This window comes from Tiliqua scincoides, chromosome 6, assembly GCF_035046505.1.
Source record: "Tiliqua scincoides isolate rTilSci1 chromosome 6, rTilSci1.hap2, whole genome shotgun sequence".
NCBI lineage: Eukaryota > Metazoa > Chordata > Lepidosauria > Squamata > Scincidae > Tiliqua > Tiliqua scincoides.
In genome coordinates, this window is record NC_089826.1 from 12,594,816 (window position 1) to 12,615,111 (window position 20,296).

At 43.6% G+C, this 20,296-nt stretch overlaps 1 protein-coding gene across 6 annotated transcripts in view; it reads right to left on the minus strand.

Annotated features, from left to right (window-relative positions):
* The window catches only part of KLHL8 (kelch like family member 8), a 29,814-nt gene extending 10,531 nt beyond the window's left edge, over nucleotides 1–19,283 (minus strand). Inside the window, exons 1-4 of one of the 6 annotated variants that reach the window (XM_066631970.1) lie at nucleotides 19,138–19,283; nucleotides 8,565–8,882; nucleotides 1,818–2,366; nucleotides 128–314 (exon numbers count right to left, since the gene is read on the minus strand). In XM_066631970.1, coding sequence (XP_066488067.1) covers nucleotides 128–314; nucleotides 1,818–2,366; nucleotides 8,565–8,765 — 937 coding nt within the window. In that variant the 5' untranslated portion in view covers nucleotides 8,766–8,882; nucleotides 19,138–19,283. Of the gene's footprint in view, nucleotides 1–127; nucleotides 315–1,817; nucleotides 2,367–8,564; nucleotides 8,886–11,157; nucleotides 11,221–18,773; nucleotides 18,781–19,137 lie in introns of those variants that run through there. The other 5 variants (XM_066631968.1, XM_066631969.1, XM_066631971.1 and 2 more) reach the window with 5 other exon arrangements.
* Between the last annotated feature and the right edge of the window lie 1,013 nt (nucleotides 19,284–20,296).

Below are 20,296 nucleotides of genomic sequence, written 5' to 3' on the forward strand. Positions count from 1 at the left end.
TAATCCTGCAACCTAGGCTGTTTGTAAAACAGTCATATCACTTAAAAAAAATATGATCTCTAGAGCTTATACATTCTTATACTTATACATTCTCCAAGTCCTCATACATTGGAATCTACTTAGTTACCTGCTGTCTGTTTTCTTGGTGTTGTCCGGATGGAATACTCAAAGTCTGGTACAGTGTGGCTACTCAGGTGAAGGTGGTAGTTTCTTGCTTCATCCAACAAGTCCCTGCATTTTAAGTTCTGCTTGACAATCTCTTCTTTTGCCACTACACCCATGAGGAAGCATATGGGCAACAGAGGCAGGCGCACCTAGCAGGAACAGACATTTTAGGGGATCCATTCATCTGCACTATGAAGCCATAAATTCATGGCTCTTTGCAACTACAAGCAAGACCTCTAAGAAGGAATGAGTTCTTTGCATCTGTCTTCACAGCAGAAGACCTCAGGCAGATAACAATGCCTGAATGGCCCCTCTTAACAAACAAATTAAGTCAAATAGGGGAGAAAAAAGAAGACATTTCAGACCTAATTGACAAGGATCAAAATTGACAAGTTAAGGATCAGTGTCACCAGAATCAGAAGGAATCCACTCAAGAGTTCTTAAGGAACTGGAGAATGGAGCTGCTTATCTTTCAATGAAAATATACAACTTGTTCCTCAAAATGGTCACAATGCCAGTGGACTAGAGGATAGGTAATGTTACACCAATCTTTAAAACAGGAAAGAGACCAGAAAACTACAGGTTGATCTGGCTAAGATGGTGGGAAGCCTAATCAAAGACAAAAATCTTAGAACATAAAGTTTTGCTGAGGAGGATACCCAAAACCATGAACAGCAGCAGACTCTATCAAATCCCCCCCCCCCCCGTCACACTCATGACTCACCTTTCAAAAGAGAGTTTTTCCTTTTGCTTTAGAACAGGAAGTAGACAGCAAGAACCTAGACTCAAACCTGCCAGAGCAGTGATTCTCAAACTTTGCAGGAGATTTACTCCCGAGGTAAGACTTTGTGGAGGAGGGGGGCGAGAGAAGTGACGCAATCTCCAGGACTGTGTTGCTAAGGGGTGTGTGTGCGTGTACTTCTTACTCAAGTCTTCTGAAAGCAGCAGGAGTTGCAGGGAGCCCCACGTAGCCCTCTGCAAGACTTCCCAATGCTTAGAATGTTCAGAAATAGAAAGCACAAACCAGCTCCTGGTTGTATTCGAAAACCAGAAACGGTTTGCACTCACTGTTTCTGAACATTCTAAGCACTAGGGAGCCCTATGGAGGGCTACATGGGGCTCCCCGCACTTCCTGCTACTTGCAGAAGCCTTAAGTACAAGCCTTCACCCCCCCCCAGCAACGCAATCCTGAGGATCACACCCCTTCCCCTGCCCCCTTAAAGGGACATGGGAAACTTTACTCGAGCTGGTGGGTTGCGACCCACCAATCTGAGTACTACTGTGCTAGAAGAACACTACAGGAGGCGACAGTGAGTACACTAACAGGAAGTGGTCAGCAGTGGTCTTATTGTGAAGATTCTCACTGTCACAGTGTCACCTCCTCTAGTGTTCCTCTAGCTGCTTGGAGTCTAGGTTTTCATTGCTTTTTTCCTGTTCCAAGCATTCCAAAGCAAAAAAGCAGCCCTCTGCAAAGTGTGTGCAATGAAGACACCTCTTCAGTGCTCAGTGATGAGCACAATGTGAGGGCTATGTGAGAACCATGGATAAGTGAAATCACAGAAGTGAAACCATGGGCATGGGAGCCATAGATATGGGGGGGGGGGTTGTATTCTCCTGAAAGCAGACACCTTTTCTCATTCTCTGGTCCTTACCTGAGCAAGAATTTCATCTAGCCACGAAGCGTGATGCTGTGGATTGGCAAGAAGCCATTTAATGGCAGCACCATAAACTTGCTTTTCGCTCTCAATGTTCAGGTCATCAGAAGACAAGAGTTTATGAAGGTGCTGAGGTGACACACTCACAAAGTCTTCACAGTCCACCACTTCAGCAAAATGTTCACAGGCATAGCGATCGGCCATGTCCATCAAGTCAATACGGTTGTGACACTCCGCAAAGGCCCTCACTGCCAGACAGTTTGAAGGATGGAAGTGCAGTTTCATGTATTCGCAGCAAGCTTTGGCCACTACTTCCACCTGGAGAATGCAGGCAGCATACAAAAGGGGTTGGACATTGTCAACCGTCAGAGTCAGTCGAGAGGAATAGACAAACTTGACTAAATCTTCTATGGCATCACCATCAAAGTCTTTGATCTCAATCAACGTCTGCTTGGCTTCTGCCATTTCAGAAAGAAACATGGCTCGGAAGTAAGGAATAACACAAGCCAGCACAAGCTTGTGACACGAAATCAGTTTTGAACCCACCTATTGGGAGAACATGAGTTTGTGTTAATGGAAGCTCGACTGTTTGGTTTAATGCAAAAGAAGCTGTTATAATGGGGGTGTTGGACCTCAAAGATGCATTAAAAATCATATACATCATGGGGCACTTAGAGTGTGCCAGATATAGAAGGCCCAGCCTCAATTCCTCATTCAACCATGAAGTTCTCTAGGTGACCTTGGGTCATTTGCACTATCAGCCTATGTTGCCACACACAGAGCTGCTGTGAGGATAAAATGAGGAGAGGAAAGAAAAAGAACAACATACACTGCCCCAAGCTCCCTGGAGAAAGAGCAATATGTAAGCACAATAAATAAATAAATAAAACTGCAGAAATTGCTCTCTGGTGTGGTCAGTGCTAGAAGTAAAGCATTTTTCATCCAACAGCTATCAAAACTACTGACTACAAATAATAGAAATGCTGAACTGGGTGAATGGGCAACCAAATGACAAACATGGTTCATTATCAGTGTCTAAGGGACATATATTTATTACTTATTTATACAGGTATTTATATACTGCCTTTCTTGGTCGTCAGATTTCTCCTCAGTCTTTAATCCAAGGTGTTTTACGTAGGCAGGCTGTTCTAAACTCCCGTAGGGATTGTTACAATTGAATAGTTCTAGTCTTTCACAGAACTCCTCCTTCCAGCTGGATTCCTTCCCGGCCTGTCCTCTCTCTGGCCCTTCACCTCCCACACTCCACTTGACGGCAACTCCTCTCTGCCACTGAGGGTCAGCTCATCAGTATATCAGCGTGTCGTCAGTTCTCAGGTACTTCCGGTTGTTTTGAACTGGCAGCCTCAGATCTTCAGGCATACAAGGCGGCAGCTCTACTAACTGAGCCAGACCTCCTGCCCATATATAACGTATGGGCAAAACATATGCCAAAACATATATTGGGACAAACAATCCCAATTTTACAGTCAGTCATTCCACACACACCTTACTTGCATGAATTAAATGACAAAACCTTTGCTTTCCAATGGTTCAATGCCCAGCAGTGAGACCGCTGCAAGAGGTTCAGTGTGGCAGGCAGAGCTGCAGTGCACAAAAGCGGCATGCTGCAAAAAGCCCTTCTGTCCAACCTGACCCTCTTTGTGCTATTCAAAGGTTCGCATTAGACCTTGGAACCAGGAAGTGAATAGTGGGATGTCACTGAGTCATCATCATGCACTTCCTGGTTTAGAGGGTGCTGCAGCCCCCGCAAGTCTGGGAACCACTGCCTTACAGGATTGCCATAAGGAAAACACCAATAGCACAACTCTAAAATTTTCTCCCAACTTCTACATTTTGCTTGAACTGCTAGACAAGATTGCTTATTTCACTAGTGCAAGGTTTACATGCTCCTTCATTTCCCACTATTTCTGCATTCAGCTACTATAGTGATTACGTTCTACCCATGATTAATTACAAGCACTTTTATCCCTTCATCTCAATTAGCTATTTCTTTAATCAGCCAACCAGCTAACGCAGCCAACATAGGTTTAACGCAGCCAAGAAAGGGATGGGAAGGCATTAGCCATACACGACTTCATACAATATGCTACCATGAGATAAAGACATTACTATGTCCAGTCAAGTTCTCTGTATCATACAGAAATGTGAATCCACATCTATTCCTTAAAAAACGGAAAAGCCAACACACTATGACAGACCACTTTTAAGAAGTTGTTTTCTGTTTCAGCAAAGAAAGAAACATAAGGTACTTATTTCCAGCTATATTAGTTTGTAAAATAGAATAATAATATTCACACACACTCAGGCCCATAAGCTTCTGTATCAACAGAATTCTGATGACAGTTCAGCTGCTGAAAATTAAAGGTGCCAAGACAAGACAAAAAAGGGGGGTGGATGGAAAGAGGGAACTGATTTGCACAAAGTCTTACAGATTATAATAAGCAAAGATCTTAGAGGCGAGGATTAGGGTTCAAGAATGTGTGCTATGAAATTAAAAAGTCTCCCCTCCCTGCACAATTTAGGGAGTCTTTAGGAAAGAGGAAAAGATTCCTCTGAGATGGAATGGAAGACATTTAGGGGCACTTCAGAGCCAAATTAATTGTTGGATCATTTTGGGGCAGACTAAAATCACAATGAGCCAGTAAACCATCCCTCAGGCACTTCTGCAATCTTCTCTTCTGGTTCTTGCATCTGGCACCCACCCATCCTTCCTTATTAGAAAAGAAAGAAAGAACATATTTCCTTCTTCCCCGGGCTCCAGAAACCTTCTATTGTGCTACACAATGCTAAATGGCTGAGGTTTCTCCTGTTTCCCATTCAGCTGTGCTATATCTTGCAGGGGAATCCCTCTCTTCTTGAACTTCAAACAGACTCCAGTTGCAAGCTGATGAAGGGGGTTCCCTCAGCACAGAAGCCAGCTCTAAAGCAGCAAGCTGATCCGGCCAATCCCAGCTCCTCTAAACCTACGCACAACTTTGTGGTGTGAGCCAGGAGCAATCCATAAGAGAGTAAGGGGCAACAACTCTCTGCTCTTGGTCCGTCTTAACATAGGATAGAGACGATTCAAAAATGAAAAATAGTTTATTAAAAAGAAAAATTGAGTAAGGATCAAGTTTAAGAACCAGCACCATCAGGCAGCACCTGAAATTAGGAAGAAACTTCTTAAATTAGACAAAAATGAAATAGAAATCCTAATGCAAACTACTGGACTTTCCCCAGCTAGATTTATGTGCTTAGCTGCAATTCCTTGTTCACCTCCAGGATCCTAACAGCAACATACAAGTAATCCTGCAAGTGCTGGACAAAAAAATGTTGTCTCCCATGCAATCATACCCTTTAATTGGGTTATAGGGGGACTGAGATTCTCCTTTTCCTGTTGGGTATTCTAATGGTGAGGAATCCCAATCCAGTCCCTTGGACCTCCTCTAGGCCATGGTCAAATAGATGGATTTCTCCAATGGATAGGTGTGGACAGACCCCAGTAGAGTGCTGGCGTTTTCTGTCTGACCCATTGTTCTTACAGAGACTTATGGCAGCCACTGTGGCACAGCCAGCGCATACTCCAAGATTAAACCTTTCTCATGGATGTGCAAATCACAAAGGTCACTCAGACAGATCCTCCTAGTTATGTTACAGATGTTACATGTTAGACATGTTACAGATGCACAGGGGTTCTCTTATCAGAGCAAAGCATTGTCATTCTCCAGAGCTCTGTACAGCTTTCATGTAGGACTTAATAGGTCACAGGTGATCTTAATTATCACATCTAGTTATCCAATAAAATATGGTGACTTTGTATGGTGAAGTTTTTTTCATTCTAAGAACAGTCCAAGGCACTTACATACACAACTAAATATCAGACAAAGGTGTTTTCCTTCCATTTCACCACCATCCTCTTTCAGAATTCCAACAGAGAAAAGCCACCCTGCCTGCAACAACCGAAGTTAATTAGAGCCATAATGCCAACAACTTCATGGGAGGTTCCATGAAGACAATTTTTTAACTGTACTCCAACAGAAATACTTATCAAGCCCGTAATACTTTCAGAAGTTTAGCTTCTTGGCACAATTACCATAAACCCTCAGGAAAGTGAACAAGTTCAAGAGCTTTGATGTCTCATTTCCTGCAGACATTCTAATAGCAAAAGAGTTATTACAGTACTAGTCAGTTCCAGAACACAGCTTAACACTTTTAAACAGAGAGAAGTGGCTACAAAGAAAAAGTTTGCAAGTGAATCACAGTACAGATTTTTCTAGTATTCTGGGGATTGCTCTTTGGCAAAGAAAAATTGTCTCATTGAATACAGATTTTTGATTGATTCTCATTTTGATTGATTCTCATTGATTCTAGATTTTTTGCTATGGCTTAGCATGCATATAAGCATAAATGTTTGAATACGACACATGAGACACTCTTCATGACTACAAAACATTCAGCACATGCTTTAAAAGTGAACTCTCTGCAGCCAAAACCTGCAAAAGTTAATTGGGGAGCCCATCAACTGTTACACACAAGTGTTGGGGTAGAGGAAACAGTCTGATCTCAGATCTTAGCAAACACAGGATAAAAACATGCAAAGTTAGAGGGCAGGAAGGAGAATGGAAAACCCAAAGAGAAAACACATTAAAGGATTAACAATTCTACTCTGATACAACTTCAAAAGGAACATATAGAACCACAGGAATAGTTCCAAAGGAACCTTTCACTGTCAACTCCACAGATTCCAATTTATGAAACAAAAGCCATTTTTGTCCATTTTTATAATAAAAATATGCAGGGCGTTACACCCATCTCTCTTCTGCCTTCCACTCTCTAATGAGAGAGCCAGGGGGCTGTTACAACTCAGACAAATACTTGGACATAGCCCTGGCAGTAAACAAGAACATGTGAAATCACAAGGCATCTCTGAGGATTAGGTACATATCTTTACTCATTGAGTAATGATAAGCAACCCTGAAGGGCACAAAAATATTTCCATGCTATTTTCTCTTAAGGCAGATGCCTCAGGGAGCACACACAAGACAACAAAATACCTTCGTCCTGTTGCCACTTCCTTGCACCTGGCATTATACGTAGTTCATACCACAAGCTTCCGACTTAACCACAGGGTAAGGAAAAGACAAGTGGAAGAAGAAAAGAGCTCCTTCCAAAGGCTGCACTGACTACAGGCACACAAAAATTTAACAGACTAAGAGTTGATCTCTTAGTTTACAAGTCTTGATTGGTGCAAGAGGGATGTGAACAATAGAGGTCTTTGCAAGTCAAAGGGAGAAACTTCTACAGGAAAAATACTAGCTTGATCATTGACAAAAGTTCAATCAGCATTTAACTGAGCATGTCCAATGGATGTTTTATTCATGACTAGAGTCATGCTGGAATATGCTTCAAATCAGGAACTCCAAGTATCCACCTGTTTGCCTGGGAGCAACTTCTAGAAGCCAGTAGCAACCAAGAACACACTAACAACAAGCCTGTATATTTTCAATACTTGTAATACTGTGATGTTTCTAGTTGCAGGTTCTAACTTGGTTCCCTCACATGCTTATTTTACGGAGCTAGCATCTGCATGCTTAAAAGTGACTTATTAATGGAAAAGAAATGGGATTTTAATGTGAATATACAATGCCAATGCTTTGCTCCAGTTATGATCTAAATCAGGGGTGACAAACTCATTTTATACATACATGGAAGAAAGGAGAAAAAGAGCACTTGAGAATCCCATTAGGGCTGACAAAGCCAGTTTCCTGCCTCTGGAGATCCCCATGACCACAATCGACAGTCAAGCTTCCTCTTATCTGCAAAGCCTCTGCTTAGGTTCTATTTGTTGGGTGCACTATTTGAATGACAGGATGTTGGAAACTGGTTTTCAGAGGTTCCAGTTTCAAGATAACTGCCATTTTATGACTGTTGACTGGGTTTACTTAGGCACTGTGACCCACACCACTGTGCCTCTCTTCTATTACAACAAGAGGAAAAAAATGGACTTTCAAATTTTGTTCAGGTTCATAAATTATGTAGCACAAACCCAGTGTTTCTGCTTCCAGAGTTTCCAAGCAACACATTGCAAGAACTTTAGGTTAGCAGAAAGCCATGTACTGGGTAATTCTTGTGTTTACAGCACAACCCTAAGCATGTGTGCTCAGAAATAAGCCCTAGAGTTCAGTGGGCCTTAAACTTTGATAAGAGTTTACACAGGGCTGCAGCCTTAGGTTAGCAAGCATGTGCCTGTGATTTGACTCTTATTGTCCTTTCATGTTCCCCTACTTCTTCATCCCTCTCATACACATCCCTTCATACGCACTGTGCAGTAACATTTGCACATGCTTGTGAATATCTCTTGTATATTTTCCATCTCAGAGACTGATGCTGACAACACAATTCCCATAAGTATACCAGAGAAAGTTACATAGGTAACCTTACCTTTTGGACAGGAGACACTGATGAAGAAGACAGTGATCAAGTTTTGGGAAGGGGCAGAAAAATGAGGACATGACAAACTCCCCAAAAGCACCAATTGCTCTGCCCAATTTGCAGGATTTCAAGAAAGTTTCTTTATAGTAAGACAATGCCATATGGAACTAACTCCAAAGGCTGTAACACACGCACTGCAGAACAAATATATGTTAGAGAAGCTCACACACAAAGACACATACACACACTCAAAAGATTCTACTCAGATGAAACCTCCCCCATTCACTTAAAATATGGAATCTGTATCAGTACCTTTAGTGTAACATCACAAAGCTCCCCAGTTTCATAGAAACGAAGGAGGGAGGTATGAAAATCCTTCCAAGCTTCATTTGCTTCAAATACAAATGCTTCTTCTTCCCCATCATTGTTCAAAGGTGACCTTTCCTGTTGGTGTTGCCTTTTTCCTTTTACCATATGATGCTTTGCTTGCTCTGGGACCATAGAGTCAGCCATTACCCGTTTGCGTCTTTCCAAGTTGGTTGATAGTCTCCATGAAAAGGTACAAAAATAAATCCTGCCAAGCAAATCAGGCTAAACATCCAAAAATGAATGGAACTGCCATTTTCCAAACTGCTGTAAAAACACAAAAACAGATTACTTCATATAGCACATACAGCACCTCAATGAAGAGTATTTAACTGTCGTTCTGCCTCTTCAAAGAGATCGGTGCATGCAGAATAAATGGGAACTCATGCACTATTTAAGGAAAAGAAGTAGCATTACTTTCATAGAAAAATATTTTCTCCCGCAAGTGAAAATGATGGGTTAAAACAAAAATAGCAATGAAGTAGCACTGATACTGTTCTGAAAACACTTGTGCAAGATTTTGTGCAGTGCTAAAGCAGGTAGTTCCAATGCCAGTTACAACATTCTACTTTACAGAAGCTGTGCACACCCTTGCACAAGCAAAACAACATCTTTAGTTTCACTTTCACATGTAATGCTAGCAAACAGAGCAAAGCAGCCTTTTGGTAAACAGAAGATGTCTTCCGCATGCAAAAGTGCACTTTTAGATCCAAGACAAATTCATAAGTATCCCAAACTGGAATGACACTATTTAGAATGTATATTTGTTACAAAGTATAGTCAAAGTATAGTAATATCAAGCATCTCAAAAATCTCCTTGACACAAGTTAAAAGCCAACACAGGGACAGAGTTAAGGACATTCTTTTTCAAGGATGTGCAATTTTAAATTCTGTAATGATATTGAAAACTCTGAAAATTAAACACAGCTCAGTCAGTTTAGAGTACAAAATAGCTGTAGAAATGTCAAATATCAGCATCTAATAAGATTTGATATACAGTACTTTTCCCTGTGCAAATCTAAATTAAGATAGCAGGATAACACCTGCTACCATTTACAATTTAAAAAATGTTTTACTCTTAAGAAGAGTGAAATGTTTCATCTTAAGAAACTAATGACACAGTTCTTTACATGGGAATAACAGATGGGAAATTGAGGCGGAGAGCACAACTCACCCAGGGGTGAGATGGGACTTGAATAGGAGTTCTCGATGATCCATACCAAACTGCCCAGCCATAATACCTTCCTGCTTCCAATGTTCAAGTTTATGTTTTTCTCAAAAACAACAGTTTTCCAGGGAATGCCATATGTAACTCAGAAAGAACATCCATAATGGTAAAAGGCTTCCCTGACTGTGCATTGCTATTGATCTTCCCAACAACATGCAGCCACAGTGATGTGTTACAGGATCAAAGATGAATGATCAGTACATGAAGAGCACAGACGGGCTCCAATGGGCTGGCCAGTGTCCCATATGAAAAGAGTACCCACAAACATGATCTGGTGCAAAGTTATGTAGCAATGGTTCCCTATAAAAATCAATGAGGAAAGGATTCCCTGAAGGTGGATTGATCAAATTGCACTGATCTAAGCATATGACTAGATTACACTCTCATTTATTTAAAGATTTATTTGCTTTAGCTGAAAAAGGCCATTATGATTCTGGGTTAAGAGAATGAAGCCTCTTGGCTCTACAAGGGATCCCAATCCCCCGCTGCGAGCCTCAATTACAGCTTCTAGCTTATAACAACTACCTCTTCCAGCTCCAAAACCTACAACTTCTGCCACCCCTCTCAATTCAGAATTTACTCCTATCCCTTCCAAACTCTGGCTGCCCGAGGCTTCCCACTATCTCACTGCCTTGAATCCTTCAAAATTTCCCCAACCCAGAAAGGAGCTGCATATCTTTTTAAACTGCTCTGGACTCAAGGCAACTAAACAAAAAAAAAGGAACTTCAGAATTAATCTTTTAAATACATAACTTACTTTAACACCAAGACCATCAGGGGCAAAAAATACACAAAATTTTCCTTAATACGGAAAGTCCAAGACACAAAAATCACCGAAGTACAGGATGTTCACTGTAATTACAGTATACTGTACTCAAAATAAAGCGAACCAATGTTATTTCCCCATGAAACATATATTCTAAAAATGTTCAATTAGCTTTTACTTCCCAATTCAAAATATTCAAAAAATTATGCCAAACTTTCAGTTTAAGAACTCTGAAAAAGTTCTTGAGATATGGTTGTGATGGAGCGGCATTAGGAACTACTCTGAATAGTTTAAAAATCAGAAGGATTTACTCAATTATGCTTTTGGCAGACTTTCCCTCTAATTACCAATCCACCAAGTGAGCTTGGTTTTATAGCCTTTTTCTATGTAAAATATTCTTCAGATCTAAGAGTTCAAAACCAAATAATAAAACTAAAGTCCTCCTTCCAGGACTTTAGGTCATAAACAAAGTTGTCATAAGCACATTTTATTCCCATCTCAGCATACAGAACAAGACAACCAAAGCTTCTAACAAAGCTAAATACCTGAGCCCCCAATTGGGCCATGGTCAGGTGCCATGTCATGAACCACTGTTGCCTTACACAGCCATTTTCTTTCTGGAGTCAGGAGACAGATCACCTGAAATGCCTAGCAATCTATGATCTGAATCCTTTCTATTTCACAGGCATAGGCAACAGAACACTAATAGCATCCATTCAATATTGGACAGTTGCCTGTTCTCATCCAATTTGACCTTTGTATGCAAGTGATCCTTTGCCTCTTGAAATGCTTCCAGGATGCTGTAGTGACACATAAATACACTGGGAAGTTCAAGCCCTTTTTCAACAATGCTGGAATATTCCAGTGACTTCACAAACTGAATACAAGGGCTCCTCTTTGTCTGCTAAAAATGTGTATTTTTCATTGCTGAACAAGGAGCTGAGTTACAAGATTCAGAAGTTTCAGCTTCCAATGCCCAGTCCTCTAGTTTCTTGATCCAACAATGCCAGATACAACCACTACACCAAATTAGAAAAGATAATATCAACATTTACTTCATGCACATGTTGACAGAATTTACAAAGATGATGTTAAGCATGTCCTGTTTATGAAATTGCCCAAGATGCAATTAACACTCAAACTCTGGCTGTCTTAAGAGAAGTCTTACTCAAGTAGATGGTAATCATGCAAATGTTAAATACTAATCCACAGCTTATGTTCTTGGAAGCATCACCAACCTAAAGACTCATTTCCTCTGAAGAACTTTAGGTTAACAATAGTTCATACAGCACTATCAATTAAAATGGAACTTTACAGAAAGACCCAACAAGGAGACATTTACAATCTACACTGCAACAAAAATTAAAGAAATTCAGTCACTGTGGGAGTTCACAGTTTGGGGTGTATAAATGGAGTATAAATGCATTAACTAAATGAAAGGTGGAATGAAAATGAGAGGGTGCAATGACATATATATAGGCTATAATTCAATTACAGAAACATGTGGCTTGTGATAAATTTGCTACCACATGTTACAAACGGCACAGTTGTCCAAACTCTAGCACAAGCATGGATGCATGGGGGGTGCTGCAGCATGCCAGAACAGTAGCAGGAGGCCTATAGGCCCCATTATTAACATAGAATCCATTCTACACTTCTTCCTGCCAGTCCCAATCGGTGCTGCTGCTTGCTTTTCCACTCAGCAGACCAGATATGCAAAGCACACTTCACCATAAGAACAGCCCCACTGGATCAGGCCATAGGCCCATCTAGTCCAGCTTCCTGTATCTCACAGCGGCCCACCAAATGCCCCAGGGAGCACATCAGATAACAAGAGACCTCATCCTGGTGCCCTCCCTTGCATCTGGCATCCTGACATAGCCCATTTCTAAAATCAGGAGGTTGCACATACACATCAGGGCTTTTAACCCGTAATGGATTTTTCCTCCAGAAACTTGTCCAATTCCCTTTTAAAGGCGTCCAGGCTGGATGCCATCACCACATCCTGTGGCAAGGAGTTCCACAGACCAACCACATGCTGATTAAAGAAATATTTTCTGTTCTAACTCTCCCAACGCTCAATTTTAGTGGATGTTCCCTGGTTCTGGTATTATGTGAGAGTGTAAAGAGCATCTCTCTATCCACTCTGTCCATCCTCTGCATAATTTTGTATGTCTCAATCATGTCCCCCCTGAGGCGTCTCTTTTCTAGGCTGAAGAGGCCCAAACGCCGTAGCCTTTCCTCATAAGGAAGGTGCCCCAGCCCAGTAACCATCTTAGTCGCTCTCTTTTGCACCTTCTCCATTTCCACTATGTCTTTTTTGAGATGCGGCGACCAGAACTGGACACAATACTCCAGGTGTGGCCTTACCATCGATTTGTACAACGGCATTATAATATTAGCCGTTTTGTTCTCAATACCTTTTCTAATGATCCCAAGCATAGAATTGGCCTTCTTCACTGCCGCCGCACATTGAGTTGACACTTTCATCGACCTGTCCACCACCACCCCAAGATCTCTCTCCTGATCTGTCACAGACAGCTCAGAACCCATCAGCCTATATGTGAAGTTTTGATTTTTTGCCCCAATGTGCATGACTTTACATTTACTGACATTGAAGCGCATCTGCCATTTTGCTGCCCATTCTGCCAGTCTGGAGAGATCCTTCTGGAGCTCCTCACAATCACTTCTGGTCTTCACCACTCCGAAAAGTTTGGTGTCGTCTGCAAACTTTGCCACCTCACTGCTCAACCCTGTCTCCAGGTCATTTATGAAGAGGTTGAAAAGCACTGGTCCCAGGACAGATCTTTGGGGCACACCGCTTTTCACCTCTCTCCATTGTGAAAATTGCCCATTGACACCCACTCTCTGCTTCCTGGTCTTCAACCAGGTCTCAATCCAGGAGAGGACCTGTCCTCTAATTCCGTGACTGTGGAGTTTTTTCAGTAGCCTTTGGTGAGGGACCATGTCAAACGCCTTCTGAAAGTCCAGATATATAATGTCCATGGGTTCTCCCGCATCCACATGCCTGTTGACCTTTTCAAAGAATTCTATAAGGTTCATGAGGCAAGACTTACCCTTACAGAAGCCATGCTGACTCTCCCTCAGCAAGGCCTGTTCGTCTATGTGTTTTGAGATCCTATCTTTGATGAGGCATTCCACCATCTTACCCAGTATAGATGTTAGGCCGATCGGCCTATAGTTTCCCGGGTCCCCCCTCTTTCCCTTTTTAAAGATAGGCGTGACATTTGCTATCCTCCAGTCTTCTGGCACCTTGGCCGTTTTGAGGGGCAAGTTGTATATTTTAGTCAAGAGATCAGCAACTTCATTCTGCAATTCCTTAATAACTCTTGGGTGGATGCCATCAGGGCCTGGTGACTTATTGATCATTAATTTATCAATCAGGTCGGAAACATCTTCTCTTTTAACCTCTATCTGACTTAATTCCTTGGTCAGGAGGGGCCGTTCGGGCAGCGGTATCTGCCCAAGGTCTTCTGCCGTGAAGACAGATGCAAAGAACTCATTTAATTTCTCTGCCACCTCTAAGTCTCCTTTTATCTCCCCTTTCCCTCCCTCACCATCCAGAGGGCCAACCGCTTCTCTGGCGAGTTTCCTGCTTCTAACATATTCGAAGAATCTTTTATTATTCCCCTTGATGTTGCTGGCCATGCGTTCCTCATAGTCTCTCTCGGCCTCCCATATCACCTTCTTACATTTCTTTTGCCACAGTTTGTTCCTTTTTATTCTCCTCATTAGGGCAAGACTTCCATTTACAGAAGGAAGCTTCCTTGCCCTTTACAGCCTCTCTAACTCGGATGGTTAGCCATGTGGGTACCCTCTGGATTTAGTGGAGCCCTTCTTCCTTTGCGGTATACACCTCTGCTGGGCCTGTATTACTGTTGTTTTAAGCCGCCTCCATGCACTCTGGAGAGATTTGACTCTTTTTACCTTCCCTTTCAACCTTCTTCTAACCAGCCTCCTCAATTGAGGGAAGTTCACCCGTCAGAAGTCAAGGGTTTCTGTGAGAGATTTGCCCGGTATTCCTCCACCAACGTGCATGTCGAAACGGATCGCAGCATGATCACTGTTCCCCAACGGCTCCGTAACATTGATATCTCTAACCAGGTCCTGTGTACCACACAATATTAAATCCAGAGTCACCTGTCCTCTGGTGGGCTCCATGACTAGCTGCTCTAAGGCACAGTCATTTAGCATGTCAAGGAATCCGGTCTCCTTTTCGTGACCGGGTTGGGTTATGTCAGAATGCCAGATGCAGGGGAGGGCACTAGGATGAGGTCTCTTGTTATCTGGTGTGCTCTCTGGGGCATTTGGTGGGCCGCTGTGAGATACAGGAAGCTGGACTAGATGGGCCTGTGGCCTGATCCAGTGGGGCTGTTCTTATGTTCTTATGACCAGAACACAAATTGACCCAGTCAATATGAGGATAATTGAAGTCCCCCCATGATTACAACCCTGTCCCTCCTTGTCACCTCCCTGATCTGTTTCCTCATTTCAATGTCCCCTTCCAATTTCTGGTCTGGAGGACGATAGTATGCCCCCAGTATTACATTGCTCCACAGGCCTGGTAATTTAAACCACAGAGATTCTACGGTGGAGTCAGACCCACCTTCAATCTCTACTTTGCTGGATTCTATTCCTTCCTTAACATAAATGGCCACCCCACCTCCTACATGCCCTTCCCTGTCCCTCCTGTAGAGTTTATAGGCTGGGATTGCGGTATCCCACTGATTCTCCACATTCCACCAGGTTTCCGTTATGCCCACTATGTCAATGTTTTCCCTTGTCACAAGACAGTCCAGTTCTCCCATCTTTGCTTGTAGACTTCAGGCATTTGCATAAAGCATTTGTACATGGAATGCCCCAGGATGGGCTGCTTATTCGCTCCTTTATCCCTGCACCCCCTCATTGTGCTAATCCATCTATCACATCCCATCACGCTACCATTCCCAATTTCATCTCCTACTCTGCCTCTGTTTTGTTGTTCTCTAAATCCAAATCACAGGAGAGACAAACATATTATAAAGCAGAACAATTTAAATGCCACTGTCCCATTGAGTCAAAAAGGTCGATTACTGAAGGACTAAACATGCTATTCATTTGACAAGGAAGGATGAAGAATCAAAACATAATTATTCTAAATAAAAACCAGCTTTCAACACAGAGCTAACTGCCTTTGTAGGATATGCAACCATGAAAAGCTATCATGATCCCAAGTCTGAACCACCTTGCACCAAGATGGATGGCACTAGAGTTGTGTGCTGAAACTTGGAAGTAAACTCCCCCTAATACCCCAAATGAGAACTTGAGCCTAAGCACTGGTATTCTCCACATATGGTTTATCACAGCTGCATTTCTAAAATTCCTATGCACAGCAGTTAACACAAAGAATTATACAAAAGCCACAGGGGTCCTACAGAAGATGACAAAAGAGCTTCAGAGTCAACAGCTCAGCTCTCCCTACATAACTAAGCCATAAAAAGCACATCCACAAAACTTTTCATTGTGTTTTGAAAATATCCAAATGCAAGTGTTTTACAGCATTCTTCCCAGTTTAACCATCTATCTAAGGAAGAAGTTGAAAAAACAGTGTAGCAGACAAACCTGGATTATTATCACAACAAATTAGGTGAAACAGTTTCTAATTTCATCACTTGACCAATTATTGCAGGTTGAGTATCCTGAATCCAGACTGCCTGGGACGAGAAGGTGTCAGTTTCACACTGGTCTGGATTTTTGAATAATTGAATAAATGAAGTATGAAAACTGCTTCCTCCTGCTCTTTTCACTGTTACCCATATGAGTGTCTGTCAGATTCTTTGACATTTTTCAACAATGTCTGTACAGGCACACAACACAGAGCTGAGAACAGTACTTACAGCCTGTACCTGCACTGTATGTGGGAATGAGCCCAAGACCTTCTAGGATCCATAGTACAGAAGACAAGTCTTGGACAAAAACGCCTGGATTTCAGATGTCTGGATAAGGGATAATCTACCTATATTTGTTATAAAATTTCATGCTAACCCAACTCCACCACAATACTCATCCTTTCCCCTGTATATGCTACTGTAGTTTCCTTCATTTGCGATGCCCAAAAAACATCATGCATAGTCTTTAACTAGATGTCTTTTATTTGTTCTTCCACAGTTATATACGCCTAAGTTCTCTTTTTTCTTTATTTTCTTTTCTAGTTCTCCCCCTTCCCACATATTCCCAAGCATGCAGTAAAAACTCCCCCTCCAGCATATTGTCAATGGCCATGTTATGAAATGACTTCCCGTTGAAACAACATAGCAGCATCCTCAATGATATTAAGCCATCCCATGAGATACTGACAAAGTTGCATGGCAGTTTGTAAAGCACATATTGCATATTTCAAGTCCCCCCGAATGTTATTAAGCCATTCTGGTCTTCCCTCTTGGTCTTTTTTCACTACTTTTGGCATCGTATACTTACTACTGCTCCCGTTAAACCCATCCTCCTCTTCCAGGTCTCAACAAAAACAACACTGCCCTTTCCCTTCTCACCTGCCAGCCAGCACTACCTCCTCTTACACAGGCAAAAAAAAACCACCCACAAAGACACTCCCTCCAGCTCTGTCCCCTCCCCAAGCAGCAGCCGCCGTCTTCCTAGGATTACCAGAGTGGGACAGAGTGCCTCTACCTTTAACCATTGTACAGAAGAGAAATTTTTGGTAAGTGTCACTTTTTAAACCCTTCCAGGCTGAGCTGCACCTGCCCAAATTCCCTCTTCTATACAATGGTTGAAGATATAGGCACTCTGTCCCAGTTCGAATCTGGTAACTCTAGGAATGGGGAATGTATGCAGTGTTTCGGCAGTGTTTCTCAAGGTTCGTTCTCCACCATACCACTTCACATGGTCCACATATTTGAAGTACCACTGGAAGTAACTGATGAGGACATCATCACCAGTTACTTCTGGGTTGGGAGGCTAGATGAGACAGGACAAACACAAAAAAGAGGTTCAGGGTGGACAGAAGGGCTTTTGCAAGTGCAGAAAAGCATGCTTTGGAGCTCTGCCCACCGAGCCAAACCTCCTACTGCTGTTTGTTGCATCACATTCCTGGTCTTGCTGCTGGGCAGTAGGTGTCCAGGGGTCCTGCAAATACCACCAGATACCACCTCAAGTACCATTGGTGGTACTCATACCACTGGATGAGAAACACTGATGTAGGGTGATCAGATACAAAAGGAGACAGGCAGAGTGCCTCTACCTCATTGTATAGAAGAGGGAATTTGGGCAGGTGCAGCTCAATATGGAAGGGTTTAAAAGGCTGCCAAAATCCCCTCTTCTATACAATGGTTGAAAGTAGAGGCACTCTGTCTGCCCCTCTTTTGTATCTGGTCACCCTACCCATTCCTTACCCTACCCATATCCCTTCCTCCTTCTCTTGCATCTTCTTTTGCCCTTCCCCCTCACTCAGCTCCAGAGCTTGATTATAGCACCATAGAAAGACAAAGGGACACAAGTGCCTCTGGGCATGTACAAAGTGCACCCCCTCATTCAATGGACTTGCCTCCAGTGACATGGTTCTCTCTCTCCATCTTCACCTGCCCTCTCCCTCACTTAGCCCCAGAACCTGATTACAGCACCACAGAAACGAAGAAAGACAAAGAGACGAGTGCCTCTGAGCATGTACAAAGTGCACCCCCCATTCAGTGGACCTGCCTCCAGTGCTATGGCTCTCTTCACCAGCCTTTCCCCTCACTCAGCCCAAGAACTTGATTACAGGAGCATAAAAAGACAGAGACAAGAGTGCCTCTGAGCATGTACAAAGTGCACTCATTCAATTAACTTGCACTCATTCAAAGCATGCACTCATTCAATTAACTTGCCTCCAGTGCTATGGCATGCACTCTCTCTCCCCATCTTCACCTGCCCCTCTCACCCAGCCCCAGAGCTTCATTATAGCACCACAGAAAAAGAGACAAGAGAGCTTCTGAGTATGTATAAAGTGCATCTCCCATTCAATGAACCTGCCTCCAGTGCCATGGCTCTCTCTCCCCATCTTCACCAGCCCTCCCCCCTCACCAGCCCCAGATTTTGCTTATAGCAACATAGAAAGACAAGAGTGCCTCTGAGCATGTACAAAGCGCATGCCCCCTTCTTCAATGGACACCTCCAGTGCCACTAGGGATGAGCGACCAAAGAAAAACAAAGAGACAGGAGTGCCTCTGAGCATGCACAAAGTCAACTGACTTACTTCCAGTGCCACTAGGGATGAGCAACCAAAGAAAAACAGAGAAAAGAGTGCCTCTGAGCACGTACAAAGCTCATTCCCACCTTCAATGGACTCACCTATAGTGCCACTAGGGATGAGCAACCAAAGAAAGACAAGAGTGCCTCTGAGCATGTACAAAGCGCACTCCCCCCTTCAAAGGACTTACCTCCAGTGCCACTAGGGATGAGCGACCAAAGAAAAACAGAGACAAGAGTGCCCCTGAGCATGTACAAAGCGCACTCCCCCCCTTCAATGGACTCACCTCCAGTGTCACTAGGGATGAGGGACCATGGCTCGCTCACTCGCTCTCCCCAGGGGCTGAGCGCTGCCCCGCTGGGTCCCTCCCGAGGCCGGCCAGCGCCACCGCCTTCCCTCCTCGCCCTCAGCAACTAAGGCGCTGCTGCGCACCGCGGCCGTTACCTCCAGCGCGCGCGCTCCCGCGCCCAACGCGCATGCGCCGAGAAACACAAACACAGAACACACCGCCTGGCAGAGGCGCCGGGAGGGCACTTGCCAACAGCCGCTGGGCTGGCCCGTCGCGAGCCAACGCGCATGCGCGCTCGCCACCTCCCCTTGCAAAGGGGCGGGCGAAAGGCATGGGAAAGACGAGTGTGGCGGGCGGAGGCGCCTCGGGCGGAGACGCTCTAGGCATCGCCTGGCTCGTCTCTGTGGTTCGCAGCAGGGAGGTCCTCCAGTGCAGGGTCTTGGCTGGAATACCTGCTGCGGGACCACTTGAGCCACGCCCATTGGGATGCTCACAGGCTTTGCAGCAAGGAGGTCCAGGCAGCTCTGGAAGGAGCCTCTGGGAGGAAAAACAGTTTGGGCACCCCTTATATGAAACAGAAATGAAACACAGTCCACTGTTTCTTAAACTGTGGGTCAGGACCCACTAGGTGGGTCGCGAGCTAGTTTCAGGTGGGTCCCCATTCATTGCAATATTTTATTTGTAGCATATGAAATTTGATGCCAACATGGCATGTGGCTCATTGGGGGAGACCTGTACTTTGAACAGGCTACAGCAGTGTTTCTCAAACTGTGGGTCAGGACCCACTGGGTGGGTTGCAAGCCAGTTTCAGGTGGGTCCCCATTCATTGCAATATGAATGAATATTAAGTCTAATATCTTAGACTTAATGCTACCTGAATTTGGGAAAATGTTACAGATCTGTACTTTTCACAGGCTACTATGCATATGCTTTTAACAATGATAATCAAGAGGACATACTGCTGTGTGACTATGGATAGGACTGCAGCCTAGGATTGTTAAAAAATTTTCTGCTCGATTATGTCACTTTTGGTCTTGTCAGCACTTCCAGGTTAATGACATCCCAACAGATTGTCATTCTAAAACAGGGGTGCCCTAACCCCGGCCCGGGGGCCACTTGCGGCCCTCAAGGCCTCTCTATGTGGCCCTCAGGGAGC